Source organism: Cyprinodon variegatus, unplaced genomic scaffold, assembly GCF_000732505.1.
Source record: "Cyprinodon variegatus isolate N-32 unplaced genomic scaffold, C_variegatus-1.0 Scaffold79, whole genome shotgun sequence".
In the NCBI taxonomy this organism is placed as follows: domain Eukaryota; kingdom Metazoa; phylum Chordata; class Actinopteri; order Cyprinodontiformes; family Cyprinodontidae; genus Cyprinodon; species Cyprinodon variegatus.
This window is the reverse complement of record NW_015150532.1, coordinates 1248401-1268766: the sequence shown is the minus strand read 5'-3', so window position 1 is coordinate 1268766 and position 20366 is coordinate 1248401. Positions and strand designations below refer to the sequence as shown.

At 36.9% G+C, this 20366-nt stretch overlaps 1 protein-coding gene across 2 annotated transcripts in view; it reads left to right on the top strand.

The window, feature by feature from the left end:
• Window positions 1-19468, top strand: part of slc1a7 (solute carrier family 1 (glutamate transporter), member 7) — a 77842-nt gene extending 58374 nt beyond the window's left edge. The window contains exons 4-11 of one of the 2 annotated variants that reach the window (XM_015372996.1): window positions 697-739; window positions 1876-2107; window positions 2278-2377; window positions 7016-7249; window positions 11159-11353; window positions 15439-15573; window positions 16960-17059; window positions 19205-19468. In XM_015372996.1, the coding sequence (XP_015228482.1) occupies window positions 697-739; window positions 1876-2107; window positions 2278-2377; window positions 7016-7249; window positions 11159-11353; window positions 15439-15573; window positions 16960-17059; window positions 19205-19468 (1303 nt within the window). Of the gene's footprint in view, window positions 1-696; window positions 740-1875; window positions 2108-2277; window positions 2378-7015; window positions 7250-11158; window positions 11354-15438; window positions 15574-16959; window positions 17066-19204 lie in introns of both variants that reach the window. The other variant, XM_015372997.1, reaches the window with a different exon arrangement.
• Window positions 19469-20366: the final 898 nt, after the last annotated feature.

Sequence of the window (20366 nt, the reverse complement as noted above, 5' to 3'; positions counted from 1 at the left end):
AGCAGAGGACAACAAATGGAAAACCAAGAAAAACAGGAACAAACAGACCAAGACTCTGACACTGGGACCTCTTAATACCAGGTTACTCTCTCTTTCTGCTGCTGTTTCCAGAGAAACGGATGAATTACAGATTTCGGACCTTTTCTTGGTTAGCCACAGATCTAACGCTATGCAACTCTGAAATAACTACTCTCCCTTTGAGATTAATAACGTATTTTTCAGTTGAATCGAATAACTCTTTTATGGATGTAATAATGATGCGTTGTTTCTTTGTATTTTTTTAAAGTTGCTTTATTAATATTTTATCCTATGAATGTAAGCAGGATTAAATGTAAGCAATGACTTGTGTTAAGGGGTCTTCTTTTACTTTGAATTGGGGCTTAGATCACAAACTGGTTCTTGATGCTCAAACTTACTATAAATGACAGAAAGGGGACCCCTTACTGAGAAATAAAACCATCATAATTATTCTTATTTTTTTTTCAGCGATAACAGCAATAATGACCATTTTGTAACAAAAGTGCAGTTAAACCGAGAACCTTTTCACCCTTCCTGTATTTGTCACCATAGTTACTCCCACTGCTTGTCCTCCAACTGGAGCCTCCACTACGCAATAACATCATTAAACCACATTATTGAATCCAAGCAGCATCAAGTCTGACACTTATCTCTTTTTCCCACATTTCTTCCCCCCAGCAACATGTTTCCTGCCAACCTGGTTCAAGCAACATTTCAACAGGTGAGCTACACTTCTGAAGAACCAATAAAAATGCTTATAGGACATAGTAAACATTTCTGGATATTTACGTAGGGTGTTTTACCAAAAATTGAGGCAGGGTATGAGACGTTACAAAACCTGTATTAACCTAACAGAGATGCTTATGTGCAGAAAACATATAATTGTCAGAAACTGGTCATATGAAACCAAGTAAACCCCTGTAGCTCTCTTAACTTACAATTTAGGGTAAAATGGTAACAAGAATAGGGAGAGATTGTTTTCTTTTTATATTAAAATGATTGCAGCTAACAAACCAGTGGCTGTTTATACCACAGTCAGTTGCATTTGTTTGCAAATTAACAAACTCTTTGTTGACTAGAAAAAGGGGTTCCCACAAATCCCAGCCTGTCATCCCATAATACTCCTATCATAGATTGGCGACCGGCCTAAAAATACATATAAGTAATAATATTCCTTTTTAAGTGCAGTTATTTTCCTTAAAGATTTAGTCAAATACATTTAAAATGTACATATAACTCAACTTTCAGTCATTTATTTCTGTTTTTCATGATTTTATGGTATATTTAATAACTGAATAATGCTTTATCACATATTTTATGGGGCATTTATGTATTTCATGATATATACCTCCATTTCCTAGAGGTGTTAGCCTAATCATTTTGTACAGCAACAAATCCAGCTGTTATTTTTATTTTATTTTAACTGAAACATTTTTCAATGAAACAAATACTCCTAAATCCAGCTTTCAAAGTCAGAGCAAAATGAAACACCGCAGTAGTTTAGATGCAGTCTGATATCCGTCATCTCCTGCACCTCTTCCTCCTAAAGAGTGGGTGATTTTCCTCTGATTAGTGGATCTTGAATAGGATTTTCTGCATTATTTTATTGCAAATAATCTACTTTTTTGGTTGTTTGTTGAGCTCCATTTGTTCTTTGAAAACACAGCATGTAATGTAACATGTAACTTGATTGTTATCCCAGATTATAATGTAGATTGTTATAAATTAGAAACATTAAAGATCGCATACTGCCAGCTGCTTCATAATGAGCCTAACCCTGGTATTACAGTTTTCACTCTGAGTTTGCGTTGATTATTGTCCTGATGCAGTGACCTCTGCTCTATTTCTGGGTTCAAGTATCGAACGCAGAGAGTGGCAGAGCTGATCCCCAAACCAACAGTGGCCCAGCTCCTGGATGAGACCACCACACGGCGGGTCTACATCTATGGCGTCCAGGACGACAATGGCACAGACATTCAGAACTTCTCCCTGGACCTCACGCCGCCTCCTGACGTCATCGTAAAAACGTCGCCCGGTACCAGTGAGGGCATGAACGTGTTGGGGATCGTTATATTTTCTGCAACTATGGGTGAGCGTTTTGTATGCATCCTGCAAACATTTGAGCACAAAACACCCCAGAAACACAATTATCACAGCTTGAAAGCTTCCCTGTAGGTGTTCGCTGGTAATGATAATATTTACCTGGGTTCACAAACAGCAGGTTTATTTTCCCTTTTTTTTATATAACCCTCATTACAGGAATAATGCTGGGGAGAATGGGACCCAATGGATCCGCCTTGGTCAACTTTTGTCAGAGTTTGAATGAAGCAGTTTTGAAGATTGTTGCCATCGTCATTTGGTAAGAGAATCACAAGACATCTGGAAATAACTGTAACAATACATCTCTCTCAGTCCAACACCAATATTTTCTGGAATTCTTAATTTACTACATCAAAATCTGATTAAGTATTTCTTATCTATGAAATATATATCTATAAAGCAGATATATACCTATTTATATATATCAGTGTAAGGTATTAAAATTGCATTATTTAGTAGGTTATGAAACTCTCGGGTTTGCATAAAGCAAATAAGAAAATAATGTAAGTGAAAATACAAGAAAGGTCTAAGAAAAGAGAAAGTGACTTTCGCCTCAAAGGAACAGATATAATAAATAAATAAATAAACAGGTTCAAAACCAAAATAATGGATTGGACCATTAAAGTAAAAGGATTTAATTTGTGAATCGATGATGGTGATTAAAACACATTTTAAATGTATCAAATGCTGGTGAAGAGTCCAGTGGATTGTTTTAAATTTTTTGGAATACAATGTATCAAACTTAGGGTTTATGGATATAATGATTGTATTACGTTTCAAATATAGAAATACTTCTATGATATTTTAAATACTATAAATGTGGATACATGAGAAAAGATGGATGTAAATATTATAACGGAACTAATGCAGAGTTGTTGGGAAATTAATTAAGGGGCTGATATCAAAAGATTGTTCTTCTCTCTGCTCCTTTTTATTCAAAATGCTTTGCTTTGTGTATGTGAATATTAAAGTATCTTTTAATGAAATGGAGAAATAAAAAAACATATATTTAGGGAACCATCATTGCTCATTATATCATTGCTTACAAAAATCAGGAGCAAAGTTTATTCCATCGTGTTTAGATGGAGAGCACGTGATGTTTGGATAAACCACCATAGGGAGGGACACCCAGCAAAACACTTAGACAAGAAGGGCATTAATAAAAGAGATGCAGCACAGAAACCAAAGGTTATCCTGAGGAAGTTACAGAGCTCCACAGCAGAGACAGGAGGATTTGTCTATAGGATCATAATAAAACCATTTAGAGCTGGGGTTCAAGGAGAAATGAACAAGAAAAAAAGATGTGTTATAAATTAGAAGGTCAGAATTTAAACAAAAGTCCTGATGGCAACTCCACAAGGAAGGTCCTGTAATCAGATGAGTCACTTTCCATTCACCAAAGGAAACGCTACGCCTGCCGTAAACCCACCAAAACACCATCTCTACAGTAAAAAACTTTGACTTTTAACAACACTTTATTTACTAAATCAAAACAATATAATCAATTATTCACATAAAACATATGTAAAAACATGTGTCAGCCAAAAATAACTTAAATGAGGAGCTTGTTATATTGTAAATCTTCATCATCTGGCCTGTACATAACATTTTGTCAAAATTCTACAAATGCATAAAATGCTCCATGTTCTGTGTGGCTCTGTGGAAGTGAAACTCCAGCCTTATTCTGGCTTTAAGGTTACACTTCCACGGAGCCACAGCATCAAGGTGAGCTCCCACCTGCACTCTGTCTCTGTGGAACAAGTAAATGGCCATTTTTGCTTCACCAATTAAAAAATGTTACAGTCGGGCCTGTGGCTTGTTTCTGTTATATTTTTCTTTGACTGATACTTACACTAACAAATAACAAATAACAAATAACAAACACTAACAAATAACAAAGAGTGACTGAACAGGAGGAGAATATAAGAAAGAGAGAACCAAAGAAAAGGCTAATTAGCAGATTGGGGGCAGGTGTGAACAGAGGCAAAAAGGGAGCTAGGGTAAAGGAGACTGACACAAGAGAGCAAACAGGAAATACCAGAATCTAAGAACTCACATATAATCAAAATAACTAGAACACAAAAATGGGAATAAGACCTATGAAAACTCGGACATAAAACTTGAACCGAACCAAAACCATGACAAACACTAATACTGACACTCATTAAAAGGCTAAAAATTGTCTTTAGTCTTGTGCATTCCATTAAAAACGTGAAATACATTTTCAGACAGACCGCAGAAAGGATAGTCATTTAAAACACCCCGAATAACAATGGATAAAAATGAGTTTTTGTTGATGCCACCCTATAAAATCCTTCACTGGAGATCACCATTTTGTTTATTAATTGGAGGCTTGTATAAAGTCTCCACTGGGATGCTTTTTCTCAAGTTTTTCTGTCCAGATGCAGACTGCCGGTTTTAAAGATGTCGTTGGTTAATTTATTTAGTGCAGCTGTGGTAAAGGGCTTTCTGGTCCATATTCAATAATATCATTTTCTGTGGGTCCAGGCTGGAGAGTAGAGGTCCACTTTGTCCAAGGAAGCAAGTATCCACGATCAGGCCAGGAGTCCGTAAACACGGTGGTGGGCTTTAGAGATATTTTTCAACAGGGATTCTTGCAAACAAAGTGGTGTCATTGTACCGGTGATTTGAGGCTGTAAAACATTTAAATGTGCTAGAGCAGCCTAGTCAAATTCCAGACATCAATTCAATTCATTGCTGTTCAAAAGATACATAAAGGAACTGGGGCTGTTTTATGGGAAGAAATCCCAAAAGCAAGATATTTTAAGCTTATAGAGAGCAATCCCAATTGCTGCAAACTGTGGATCTACATTTAACAGTTATTTATGCTCAGTTTTCTTTATCTTCTGCTTTTCCTTTGCTTGACTAGCAATAAAGAAAAAAAAAACTTTAAAATTGCAAACATGTTCAGTTAATTAAATCTCTCAAACACTTAAGCAATCTACTGTATGCTAATCCCAGACTGTGAGAATAGAAAAAAAAATTCTCCCAAGGGAGATTAATACTATTGCAAGTCACTGTAAGATTAATTATCCCATTATGCTTAAATTTGGGGGGATTTGGAACACCAGGGGTGTTTTGACAGTATTGTGGGTGAGAAATGTTTGTTTTCTGTTTTCTCATCCAATGTGGATCCTAAAATAACTGTGTGTCAGATTTGCATCATATTTATTGCACATAAGAAAATAATTCTAGTAAAAAACAGACTTGAGCACATCCCTTTTCTAAAAGCTTTATAAATAAATGGTCTCAAAACATTTTCCAGTCAAACAAAAGCGTAAACTGGACACCTCCCTTTTATAAAGGCAATCATCTGAGAGCCTCTTTCAGACCCACAGAAATGTGTAATTTTCTATTTTGATCAATAAAGATATTGGGTAATTACTTTTTTCATCAGAGGGTGAAAAGGAAATAATTCTTAATAAACGTATTTTGATTTTTAGTTGAAAGGAAACCTATTTTTGCTTACGGTGCAAAAAGTTTTCAGAATGAGAAATGATGACAAGTAAATTGTGAATTTATTTCAAGACTTTACGAATGTTTAGGGTCATACTCTTAATTCCTTTGACCTAAATTCTTATTTTTTTTTATTGATCTTGTATTTATGTTTGAAGAGGTTAAAGCCACAGCATAAACACTGGGGAAAAAAACGATCTAGAAATAAGTAAAAAGTTCTTTAAGTGTATTTTCCTTTAATTTGAGTAGGTGAATGAGACAGTTTTCCAATGGAATGAATATTTTTACTCTTAAAATAAGATAATTACATAATATGCACTTACAATAAGACAATGCAATTGTGTTTTCTTATTTTAAGTGTAAATTGTGTTGTTCCATTGGCAAAATGTCTCTTTTACCTCCTCAATTCCAAAGCAAATGCACTTAGATGAGGCAAAAATCACTTGTCTAGATTTCAATTTTTCCAGTGAATCTACACCTTAGCTTCCTAAAGATCCTGACTAGGATTAGTCTTTGACTCTTTAACAGCCCATCAGTTATTGACAATGTCTATTAAGGTTTTGTGGAGGTCAGGTTGAGGACCCAAATGCAGAAATGAGGAGGCAGATGAGTTTTGCTGATTTAGTGAAAGATCCAGAGACAAACAGGAACAAAAATACAAAATACTGAAAACCAAATAATCAGGAGATGCTTGGGAGAAACACACACAGGAAGCAAAGTAACAACAAAGCAACAAAACAACAAGAAACCAGCAACGAGGAACTGCAGAGGTGGTGTATATATGGGGAACAGAACAAAGGATGGACCAATGAGCTGATATGGAGCAGGTGTGAATGGAACTAACTAGAAAGGAGCTGATGTGAAAGGAAACATGCACAAGGGGGCAACAGAGAGTAACTCGAAAACACAACACTGTTAGAAAACAACTACAAAAAAACAGAATTACAAAGAATCTAAAAAATACGAAAAAAAGAGGGCAGAACCCTGGCACTCTAACTGCTTGAAGCAGCAGTTCACAGCTTAATCCTGAGGAAATATCTCATTATTATCTACCGGTAATATCAAATCATCTAATTAATTATAATAACATAAGGAAGGTGGAATTAAAGTCCAAACATGAAAGACACCGGCGCCAGCAGAGACATACTTAACTTCTTCAATATAGTTATCTTGAGGCTAAACTTTTGCCGACACAGTTACTATGGGTACAAGCAACCTATTTAAACCACTGGAAGGAAAACAATCAAACTATTTTTAAGCTTTTAATTACTAAAGATGGTATTTTGTACAATCCCATCCTGTTTTTATCTCTTCCTTCATCTTTCCAAGTTATTGGCAACATGTTATGTGAAATCTTCTAACTTTGCAAAGTTTTAACAAGTTTCCTTCCTTCCTCTTCTGTATCTTCTCTCACCTGCAGGTATTTTCCCTTTGGCATTGTCTTCCTCGTCGCCGGGAAGATCTTAGAGATGGATGATCCTTCAGCCATGGGGAAGAAACTGGGCTTTTATGCCATCACTGTGGTCATGGGCCTGGTGCTGCATGGTCTATTCATTCTTCCTGCCATGTACTTTTTCATCACAAAGAAGAGTCCCATAGTGTACATTCGAGGCATTCTGCAGGCTCTGCTCATCTCCCTAGCCACCTCTTCCAGGTAAAATGAAAAACATCTGCTTTGACAGTCCTTAATTTGTATTTGCTAATTTTATGATAATGTTGTCTTCTTCAGTTGACCTAATATTTTACATCTCAGCCAAACAATGAACTTCTACAGATTCTTTTATACCTATTTTATGCCACCTAGTTATCGATTTAGCCTGGAATGATACAATAATCAGTAAAATCAATCAATCAAATTTTAGATGTAGAATGTCTTTCATATGTGTACAATCAACACTAGAGTAGTTAAACATATTGCAAACTATTTAGGAAAAATTTAAGCATAAAGAATTATAAGAGAGAAACTATCTGTAAATATTGAAACTATCATAACCTGAAACATAAACAGTGTAAATGCAAAAATTAAGGTATTTGTGAACAATTTTAATCTAATAATAAATAATATTTTTTAAAATTACCAAAACTAAATAAAGGCTAGAATTATGAATATGACTACATGATGTTTGAATGAAATGAGACACTTTATTATAACTGAATCTCACTACATCTCAATTAAAATCTAATCTAAATAATTTAGTTTTCTTTTACTGAATCCAAATTTTTAGCCGTCTTCATGAGAGCTGATAACTAAGGTGGTGAATATAAGATGGATGTGATGGGAGCTGGATCTCTGCTCTTAGTCACCGTTTTTTTACCTAATTTCTGAAGAAGGTGTCATAACCTTGGATTACTTTAAAGACAACTATAAAACAGAGTGATAAAATATTATATTCCACAAGTTATCTCTTAATAGATATCCTATATTAGGTAATTAAGGAAATGGTTGCACTCCGCAGTGGTTATTAGATCCTAAAATGCATTTTTTTATTAAAAAAAAAATTTAATCTGTGTTTGTGAGACCAAACTGTGAGACAAGGTTTGTGTTTAAAGTGAACTCTTACGTTCTCTCTAAACATTTGCACTACTAATTAAATTGTTTTTTTTTCTTCGATGATATAGCAAATTCTTTGACATTCATAAATCTAAAAGGTGACACAGTTACATATAATATGGGCATCATCACCGAAGCCCTAAAAGTAATGCCATGTTCAGTGATTGTGCAACTAAATGATAGTGTAGAGATATCAAAATGCATGGGGACAATAACTAATCCCTGCGGAACACGTTATTTTGAAAAAACATTACAAATAACAAGTTTCCTATTGTTTCAGCACAGCTCCAGAAATCCCACTTTTTCAGAGTTTATTTAATGGTTTGGGTTTGTCAACAATATAAGACGTGTGACTAAGAGCTAGTAATACTAGTATTAAAGGTTTATTGTCATTTATTATGTATTCTAGTTTGATAGAAATCATTAGCAATGCAATGTATATACTGTGACTGAATCTAAAACACGCTGGTTCAAAACAGAAAGGAATACCCCAAGAGTTTAAATGAGAACAAATTAATTTTCACTTAAAAACATTGAAAAATTTGACTTTTTTTTAAGCTCATGTTTAGTTAAGATTTGCCTAACTTAAGACTGCTTAAATTAAAGCTTAGACACTTTGTTTCCTTTTAACCACATCTAGATGTATGTGTATGTCTTTATATGAAGGGCTTTTAGTTCTTCACCTTTTAAACAACTTTATATGTTCCTTAGAGTAGAAAATGGTCTTACACACAATCGTTTCACATTTAGCACATAAGGAGAAGGTGGTTTGAGAAATGAGTCAGTCTACATGTAAAGGTAGTTATTATAGAACATTTCTTCAGACTGACAATAAAACTCTAGCCTCTCCCTTATCTCACAAGTAATTATATTTCCACTTATGGTTACACAAAAGAAGAAACAACACATAGAACACCAAGGTCAGCGTTCTTATATTTTCAATTAGTTAAAGAGAGAGTCAAAAGGGTGAGCAAAGAAATAAAATGAGAGAAAAATATGTCTGTGTGCTTTATTGCGTTCCCATCTGAAGACTGCAGATATTTAGTCAATAGTGAACTAAAGTAGATTCTGATCAACAGCTGAGTCCAACGTTGTTTTAGACGTGAGCAGGTAGATTGTATCATAGCGTCAGGCTGAACATGCATCGTGAGCTGTAGCTGCATGCAAACATTTTTAAAAATCACACAGTGTATGCCCGGCTTTACTCTCAAATCAATTTGGTTAAACATTTAAGCTTTAGATTTCTTCTTTTTTTTTTCTTCAAATTTCAATTTACAAAATTATTTTTTTTAATTTTCTTTTTATAACACTTGGGCTGTGTCAAACATGAGCTCTAACCCCTAAATCCCTTAATCACTATTGTCAGGTCTAAGCACCTAAAAAACATCATACATACATACAGGGAAAGAAAGAAGGCACAGAGACAATTAATTTAGTTTTACTCGCGAGGAGAGTAGGAAGAGACTGCAGAGTTTACAAATCTCCATCCCACTCTGCAGTCCCAGAGTTCTCCTCGCTATTTATTGGAATCAGTGGTCCCAGCTGAGACTACACGGGGGGAAAAAAGACATGGAACTCAGACTTGCAGTCTCAGTAAACATGTTCTTTAAATCTCAGGGTTCAGTCAAAGTTTAAGCTGTTGAAGCTGTTCACCAAAGTTCAGCAGGTTGAGTGCTGCTCGTAAATCAACCACAAATCACAGTATACTTCAGAAAAGATGGCTATGAACACATGCACAAAGCACACAGCTTTATGCATTATAACACTACACAGATACATTTATATACAATTATTCTAACAACGATACAGAGCGAGGACTATATAGTGGACTCTATAGTGAACTCAGTTAACTGACCAATCGGACAGATGATCACTACTTTTCGCTCCCTGTTGGTAATCTGGCTCTGCCTCCCCGCACTGTGCCTTTGGCATCTTTATTAGTCGCCGCTCTGACAAAATATCCCATAGTGCTTTACAAGGAGAACTTTCCTATCAAACCATTCGGGGATATATCTGCTCCTCTAGTGACCATGCATGACCCCTACTTTTCAAAGTGCATTGTGGGAAATTTTGAGTCCACTACTTGTTCATCCACTAGACGTTTGGACACCACTATATAGTGATTAGGACTTTCGACACAGCCATGGTTTTTTCTAGCAACAAATATGGGATAAAATTCACTCCATAAGTGTGATCTGTAAAAAGCAATTTGAAAATAATGCAAGTTGTAAAACTGACCTTTGAAAAACTATAATTTGAAAATGTAAAATATGTAGAAAAGTTTTTTTTTAACAAAATTAGCAAAACTGGAACATTTGATTAGACATGACTTCAGAATTTATAATCAAAGAAAAAACAATATTACTTTCAAAATCCTTTTTTTTATTAAGAATGTTTTCTAAAGAGTAATTCTGGATTTCATTGTTTTCAAATTTTCCTTGAAACAATAACGGAACAAAATTTACTCCATACTGAAGGAACAGCGATGTTGTTCAGATTTGATGAGTAGAGGAACGGAGCATTTCCTCCAAGAACACCTGCTACATTTCTCAATTTTTGGATTAATATCTCAAACTTTTTTATAAATGCATGTCAACTTTCTTCCTTGTCAAATATTCGCTACTTTGTGTTGGGTTGCAGAATAACATCACATCTTAATAAAAGAGATTGTGACAAAAGACGACAAAATGTAAGATGTTTAAGCAGCTTATTTAACCACAATATGTATTTTATTTCAATCTATTTGAGTTGTGGCCTTTTAATGAATGAAGAAGGTAAATTACTGTTTACAATAATTAAAATCATTATCTTAACAATAATTTAGCTCCTTCTGAGCTCCTTTAAATTGACGATGTATCCTGATAAATTCCCTTTACAATATTTTGGGCTTTAGTCTGAACTTTAATAAGATGTGCCCTTCTTTTCCCTATAAAACAATGAAACTGATCTGTTTTCAACATTAAATTATGAGTAAGATTTCCTTTTTTTCCTTTTTTTTGTGGTTTTCTCAAGCTCTGCCACGCTGCCTATCACCTTCAAGTGCCTCCTAGAGAATAACCACATCGACAGGCGCATCATCCGCTTCGTGCTGCCGGTGGGAGCCACCATCAATATGGACGGCACCGCTCTCTACGAGGCAGTGGCAGCCATCTTTATCGCCCAAGTGAATAATTATGAGCTCGACTTTGGGCAGATCATTACCATCAGGTAAAGTGCAGGATGATGATGAAACGACTCTCTGACTTTTCAGTGAAGGTCGTGTGAATAAATGTCAGCTTGTGGAAAAGGTTTGAAAAGGGATATTAGCCCAGCTGTATGAAATCTCTTTAAGCATCTTCAGCAAATATTTGACTTACAGAAGGTTCTTTTGGTTTAAATAGAAAAATACTAAATTCAATTGTTTCCCTGTGTGCTTTTAGAGAAGTAGTCAGGTTAAGTAATGCAAGATTTCAGACTCGCCGTGGTAATGAAGCTTTGTGATGTATTTTGTGGATCTAAAATGAGCTTGCTCCTTATAAGCTCCTAGCTGTACTTTAAAACCTGCTTGCAAATGAGAGCTGGGAGTTTAAGGCGCTTGATATTTACCTCTTGGTGGAATCCCATGTTGAATTTTTTTCCTCTTGACCGAGAATAAAGGATGATTTCACTGCTCAGGCTGTTGCATTGCTTCATTAAACTACGACTCTGAGGCTTAATGGATGTAGGGCACTAAATCCCTGAAGAGAAATGCCTCTGGACACTTTTTATTCTGATTTGAGGCAAAAATCTGGACAAATTTATCCCGTTAAATGGTAGAGAAACAAATTTCTACTTAAAATGTTTTCAGGTAATGGAGGAGTAAAGTAGCTTATTACACATAGAAGCTACATGTATATATTTTCCAGAAAAAAATGCAGCCACACATCAATTTATTTTTAATGAAAGAAAATTAGATCCGTTCCAAACATTTTTTGTATTCATTAGAGAAAATGACGCCTGAAGAGGTTGTTATGAGTTTCGTATTTGACTAAATTTAGCATCACACATTAAATTCTGAGTTATTAATACTATTATGGGATTGACTAGATTCTGGTATATGTAAATGTCACATAGATTATAGCTGGTATGAGCCTCTTAGCCTGATCTGATTTCAGATGAATCAGACTCCTCAAGCTCAGTGCAAACACAGAAATCAGCCGCTCTATCATATCATACCCCTCATGTCAAGATAAACGTCCTGATCCTCACCTGGTTTAATGAGATGTTTGATTGTAATATCATTAGAGCACACCTGTCTTCATGGCTGAAGTCTGCACACAGTCCCTCATTATAATCCCTCCGCAGTAAAACCCACATGACCTGTATTTCTCATCTCACGTCACGACAGAATTATAATCATTTTCCTCTCTGTCGCTGTGCTGTTTGGCTCCTGACCATGAAAGCTCCTCCATCTGTATGCTAAGCCAAACCCAAGCTCAGTTTGCAGGGAGAAATCTGAATTGACCCTTTGGAACAAAGAGCAGCAACTGTGGTTGAAACCAGACATTTATATAAAGTGTTATTTTGGGGGGGTGGGGGGTTGCGATTAAATCAGACAGAAGGTTTTCTGTTCTGTTTTTACTATTATGAAAATTATTTAGTTTGCTAAATGCAAGAATTTTTGTGTGTGTCAATAAAGGCCCCCTAATGGGTCGTGAAGGTACTGCAGGAGGGTGGTGAAACGTTATGCATTACCTTTAGAAGAACAAATAGCTTGCATCAACACCTAACGTTTATTTGATTTGATTATTTTCAGTTGGAAATTAGTTGTAAAACTCTCTTACTGTAACAGCTGCTGCTGTCTGCACCACCTAAACTCCTTGGACAAACATAGCAAGGGGGTTCTTGTTCTATCTGCTTATCAATAAAGATTTTCTGATTTAAAAAACAAAACATGAAGAGCCCTGCTTTAAGGTAGTTGGTAAAACCCAGACATAAAAGCTTTGAAAGCTTCTGACAGGTTAACCCAGAGTTATCTGACGTATTTAAGTGCATAATTCAAACATGTGTGGCGGTATGGGGAAAAATCAACAACAGCCAAGATATTAGGAAGAGAACACCAGATTACCAGAAGGCTTGTCTTTTAATGAGTTCAATTTCCAGATGACTAATGATGCATGAACCCTCATACAACTGCCATGTCCCAGAGATTTTCTTTACCTAGAGGACCTGTGCTTGAACAGTGAAATGAGTTCTGCACCAACATGGCATCTTAGAGAAGAGGAAGCTGTTCTAAAAGCAGCATAAAAAAAACAGATTACAGCAAATGCTCTCGGGGACAAAGACCTTAATGCTTGGAGGATTGTCCTCAATAACCCGAAGCATGCAGCCAAATTATTTGTAGCTTTTAGGACAACAAAGTCAGTGTTTATCAACATAAGACTCTAAAATAAAAAATGTCTCTTTTTAATACAGCAAAAGTAAAAATTGGACCTCAGACTGCATTATAACTGAGATAATGTCAGAAATTCTGAATTGTCATAGATTTGGCAAAGGTTAAAGGTATAGTGAAGGATGTTCTTCTTCTTGATGGATCATCAAAATAAGTGGTCTTCCTAACTGTCAATCATTCTGGTGATATGTTTATGTAAGGTTGTCCTAAGTGTACCTAACAGGTGATGTGCCAGCAAATACTTGGCTGCCGAGAATTACTTCCCCTGCACTGATGAGAAAACGGATTGAAATATGAACGAAAAAGACATTTTAAACATTTCTTAATGTTTTCATATTTCTTATGCATGGATGCTCGAAAACGGAGAGTTTCGGTGGACAGATAAATTCGAATGAATACGATTTTTACTTGGATGGAGATATTTCCTAGCCTGACGTAGTCCTACTCAATTCTAGTCAGAATATGAGTCTGATACTGCTCCATAGAGCTGTGATTATGGGGCGTGTTTCAAACGAACCAGGAAAAAAAAATGCCTCTGCACTCAATTGGATAGACCTACAACCAATAAGAGCAACGGAGTGCGTGACGTATGTTAAGCGACGCATAGGTGTTGTCAACAAAAATCAAAGCGTGCAGTTGCGCGCCTAGAATAAGAAGATGAGCCTTGATCGCGTTTCTCTGTTCCTCTTTTAAAATTTATTTGCTGTCGATATCTTCTAGAACAGACCTAATAGCAGAATCTACACACCTCAACTCTCCAGCGGCAGCCATTGTTGTTGTCACCCAAGCGCGCTTTGGTTACGCGGTTGATTACGTTACTGTTGACCATCTGTCCATCATCGTATAAAGCCCGCCCTGACAATTTGATTGGCCCGCCAGATATTGTGCTAGCATACTCGCGCTACTGTTGAGCAATGCCAGACCAAACTTCCCGACCTCAAACGTTGTGGGCGGGACTAAGTTCGGAATGGCACCCTGGCTGGATATTTCCCGCATTTGCTATCAACTCCATTCTAGATCATTTCTGACAAAACATTAATAATATGTTTAAAAGTTCCCTTTCATTCACATTTTAATCCGTTTTCTCATCAGTGTGCGAGAGGGGAGGTAAATCTCAGCATAACACGGTAGTGAGTCTGACGTAGTGGAAAAATTGCAAATCTTCTTTTGGAAAGTAAGCTTGTATGAGCGATGCAAACAGCAAATTTTAGTGTGCACTAGGAGAAATGTGTTTTGTGTATTCTCTTGCATGCATTTAATAGGCATTCCCTCTCAGGAGCGGGTACAGGGTTGTGCATGTGCATTTTTGTTTTAAAAGTAGAGAGGGTGGGTCTTTTAAAAAATTCCTTAAAATCCTCCACTGTACCTTTAAGCTCTAAGGTTCTGATTGAATCATGATTGGTGGAAACTGCAAGTTAAAACTTCCTGGAAGGGCATAGTCAAAGACTTGATCTTTTACTACAAATTTTCAAGTTATGGTATTCTTAAAATATTACAAACATTACAAATATTAAACTACAGCTTACTGATCGACTACTGAACAACCTTGAAAAAGTCTAGAAATCAATATTATTCCTTGAAATATGAGACAAATGATACTGTACACACAAAAATACATGAAAATCGCATGATGTCACATTGCAGGAAAAATACAAGATGTGAAGCTGTGATGTTGGACTAAAATACTAATTTAAAAGAAAGAAAAATCTGACTAGGAAATAAATTGGAGAAGCAGGGAACTCTATAATAGAGAGAACATTTCAGACGCTGCTCCCCCATTCCACTTTTTTACATTCCAACACGTTTAGAAGAACAATTGTAAATCAATCTCTCATACATTTGTTTTTGATGATGGATTTTTTTTTTCTGATTTCCATCTCAGCATCACTGCCACGGCCGCCAGTATCGGTGCAGCAGGAATCCCTCAGGCTGGACTTGTTACCATGGTGATCGTTTTGACCTCTGTGGGTCTACCGACTGATGATATCACTCTCATCATTGCCGTCGATTGGGCCCTGTGAGTAAAACCTTTTTTTCCTTTTTCTACTTTCAAAAAGAGGAATGGAAGTCAGGAATCAGGGAATTCCTTAGAAACCTGTCTGGCTTTCTGCCTTACTATATGTAAACGTATTGATGTGTTGATAAGATCACAGTATGAACATTGTTGAACCTCAAGTATGGATAAAAAAAATGAAAAATAAAAAAATAAAAAAAACAAGGTTTCTGCACACCTTCACACTTCACAACAGAAATGGGATCACATGAAAATCAAACCCGTATCTCTGCTTCTGTCTCCTTGAACCCCAGTCGGCCTCAGCAGATGGCCGCTCACACTGAGCCTGGTTCTGATGGAGGTTTCTTCCTGTTAAAAGGGAGTTTTTCCTCTCCACTGTCGCTACAAGCATGCTTAGAGTGAGGGATTGCCTCCGAGTCAATCAGTCGATGCAATCAACTGGTTTTCCTTCGATAGAAAACTTTGAATGCATGCAACTGTAGCGACCTCCTTTTCTTGTGTTGCACGTCGTGATTGTTCAAGACTCTTCAACAATCAGGGTCTGAATACTTATGACCATTTCATATTTAAGTTTTTCTTTTTTTAATAAATTTGCAAAAATGTCTACATTTCTTTTTTTTTTTCTGTCAAGATGGGGTGCGGAGTGTACATTAATGACAAATAAAATTAACTTTATTGATTTTAGTCAATGGCTGCAATAAAACAAAGAGTGACAATTTTAATGGGGTCTAAATACTTTCCATATCCACTGTACATCGCAAGCTGTGAACATTTGAACTCTGCGATTAATTCGCACAATTTGAGCTGGGGCTGCGAGCAAATGTTGTTGATCCCAGGTTTTAGGTTAATGAAATGCGCTGGACACAGCTAATGATATAGATATTAGTACTTCTATTTGATTACACTCCTTTTAATGAGGGGAAAACACATTTGGCTAAATGGTGCTTAAATGACAGCTCCATCTGACACAATAACCGACTTAAATAGTGGGGGATCCAATATGCTTTAACCCATTCAGTCCAAATCTGTCTATATTATCTCTAGTAACAAAATGCTGATGAATACATTCAAAATGTCTCCTAGGTAAAACTAGTTTTATGGAGTTTTGCAATATTTATCTAGGGAAATTTAAGGCCAAAGCTCCAAACAGTAGGTTTTTTTATGTTTTATCATAAATAAATAAGACAAAGTAAATCATGGTAATCATTTTATGTCTTACCTTTACACAGGTACCAAAAAGGTCATATTTAGATGTAATTATGGAGCTGTTTGTAATGTATTTCAGGCTAAAACCCTTTGAGCTAATGAGGCAGATTTTAATCAATTATTTCCTCCTATTGTAGTGTTTTTTTTAGCTCTAACTACGAATCTCCTCTAACTGTTATTCAGGGATCGATTCAGGACCATGGTCAATGTGATGGGCGACGCTCTGGCTACAGGCATCATGGCTCATATCTGCAGAAAGGATTTTGTCAAAGAAGGAGAGCAGGTGAGTGCAAGACAAGCTGGATCGATGCAACTCAGTTGGTAGACATCTGTTTTATTCTTAGTTAAAGAGAAAGAAATGTGGTACATGGATGGATAAATAGTCACAGAAGTTTGCCGCCTCTGGATGCATGGTATAAAAACAGAAAGTTGATAGAAAGAGGAGAAGCAGTTGCAAGCATTAAAGACGAAACAACATCACTTTAATCACTTGCTGCATGCTGTTAGCGCCTCCATACAGCATCGAGTAGAAACCAGGAGAATCTCTGCATGAACAAACCCTTGAAGGGCTTCACATCCACTGGCAGTAATTCAAAGTATTTTTGATTTAAAAAAAAAATGCACCATTTTCATTCACAAACCATTTGGAAATCTTACATTTTTCCTCAGTAAGTTATAATAAAAAAAACACTTTCTAAAAATCTAATTTTTAAAACCTGATACTTAATGTAAAAGTGCAGCTTCTTTTTTACTTGAACTGGATGATAGTTTTACAAAATGTTGAGCAAGGCTTTAACCCGTTAATGCACCAATGATTTAACATAATGATCTTTAATATGTTTACACTTATTGTAAGATAAGCAGGATTAGTGGCCTAGTGGTTGGGGCATTGCGCATGGAATACGGAGGTTCTGAGTTCAAGTCCCACTCCCACGGAATGACACTCTGGGGGTTAAGGGTCTTGTTCAGAGACCAAAACTGTTCCCGGGCACCACACAATGGCAGCCCACTGCCCACCAAGGGGATGGGTTAAATGGAGAGAGTGAATTTTGTTGCGCTGTACTTGTGAGAATGTAATGATAACAGAGGCGTAGCCAGAACATTTTTATAAGGGTGGCCAGGCAATAACCAATGTAGACAAAGGGGTGGCCGAAAGTAGAAAGGGCACCAAAACCTCAGGGTCAATCTACACTGTTTCAACAGGAAAATTAATTAGGAAAACATCCATATTTTCTTGATAAAGACAAACTATACTTTCCCACAGCCTTTGCTAACAAATAGACAAATATATTCAAACATCCTTGCTATCTAGATAGAAGGTATAGTGGATAAAATTCTTTCAGGTTTGAGTTTTGGGCAAACATTGTAATGAGACAGAGACTGGATCCAAATAAACCAAGACAGGTTAGTGACGTTTGATCGGTTTATTGAACAGGTTAATCTGAGAGCGGGACTGAATCTGACTGGGGGAAACAGGCTGCAGGCGGAGAGGCAGGCAGATTGTGAGAGGTTTACCGGTTTGTGATCCAGGAGGTGAAAGGCAGGCAGTTATGCGGAGCTTCTCCGAGTTTGTGATCCAGAGAGAGGGGAGCAGGCAGTCCAATCGGAACGACTCAGATCCAGAGGCAGAGCAGAGAGGATAATCAGGCAGGTTGAATCAGACAGGGGTCAGGCAGGCTCGATATCAGGAGGCAGATCGGGTCAGAAACGGGTAGACAATCAGATATTCTTTAGATGCTGGACTATTCTTAGCAGGTTGGCACGAGATAATCTGGCACAGAGGACTGATTTGATGGGGTTTATATACTGCTGGAAACAGGTGACTCCGGTCAGAGCTGATTAGGGACGGGTGGAGCAGAGCAGGTGTATGGACTGAGTGATCAGGCCAGAATCAGTGCAGAGACCATTACAAACATCTCTTTCATTGTCATTACTTACCTACTTTTATCAGTAATCATTTTGCATAAAATTAATGTTTTACAATTACTAATATCTACATAAATTGATTATTTAATAAGTTTTTATTAAAATAGTTATTTATCTATGATTTCACTGACTACTCCTAGATGACTTGCACTAAATCTAAATCTATTTCTGCTTGAATTCTGTACTTATTATCTTTAATGTTAGTATATTGATGTGCATAATTAACCACAGTGTTTTTGTTGTCAAGTAATCATTAATATATGAAAAATTAAAATGTTTTAAATATTCCACTTGAGTATTACTGTTGCCACCATCTGTATTAGAGGGAAACAAAGGTAGGAGTGGCCATAGGTGGCCAATGATTGGCTAAGAGTGGCCATGGCCACCCCTGGCCCCCCATCTAGCTCCGTCCCTGAATGAAAATAAAAGCTGGGGGGAAAAAATGTAACATTAATTAATTAACAGGAGGTTCTTTAAAGATTTCTACCCTTGTCTCTTTTAGGTTCCTCTTATATGTGAGACCAAACCTATGATAAGCATCCAGCAGATGATGACATACCAGAACCAGAAGAACGGCTGCTACCAGCCCCCACCGGGCAGCAGGCAGGACCACCTCTCTCCGGACGTGGCTCGCCTGATCCAGCTGGAGGAAGGCATCCGGCCGGTGGAGAAGAAGAAGCACGGCCATAACCCCCACCACAAGAGAGAGCACAGAGACAAGGACCACTGTTCTGTGGACATGAACGGCCTGGAGACAAATGTATAAAAAGCAGGATCCGATCCTGACAGCTGCCGGTCCGTCCATCTGCTGCTGAACAGCCAAGACAGACACAAGCAGAGGAGACTGCCTCACGTTCACTCTGCTCCCCTCCGAGGAGGAGGCAAACCAAGACTGGAACTGGAGGACAAAAAACAGACCTCTTTTTCTACTTATCATTATATGTCGACCCACATTATATTCTTGATGTTCATGTGTAAATATGTATTACAGGTATAATATTTAGTAGCAGCAGTGGCGACATGCTGCTCTTTAAGCAAAGCCTGGAAAAAGACTCCTAAAGAGCAGATTAAACAAGAAGAATCCAAAAGGGAAGCAGAAAAAAAAGTGTTGGATGATAATAAACTGCTGAAATCTTGTGGGGACTTCACCCAAAAAGGCATAATTTCATAGATCTTTTTTCTTATTATGTATCTGGAATGTTTTAGTATAATAACGATTACTAGATTTTCTATATTTAATTAATTCTTCTGGTTATTTACCGCCATCCCTGAAAATGTTTCCTCGTCAAATAAGACGTAAATAAACATGCGGGCAAAAAGGACAGGATTGTAAAACTGTGATGCCCATACGTTATGGCTTAAGTTCTCATGTCAGACGGCTAAAAAAAAAAAAAATAGTTGGTAAACTTTTCCTTCCACTTCTCTGCCTTGTTGTCCTTAACCTCATGGATCCTATGAACCCTTCCTGTATTGATGCATGCGAAAGCTGGAAGCCAATGCTTCCCTATGTAACTCAGATTGTCTCTTAAACCTCCCTCTGACCCCTCTTTGCCTTAAACAACCAAAAGAGAAGCCCTTGAGCCCCAGCATCTCTGCTACAGCACAATGAATCTACTCAACAAAGAGCAAGCCAACAGTCACAGACCATGTTCTGTTCCTGACTC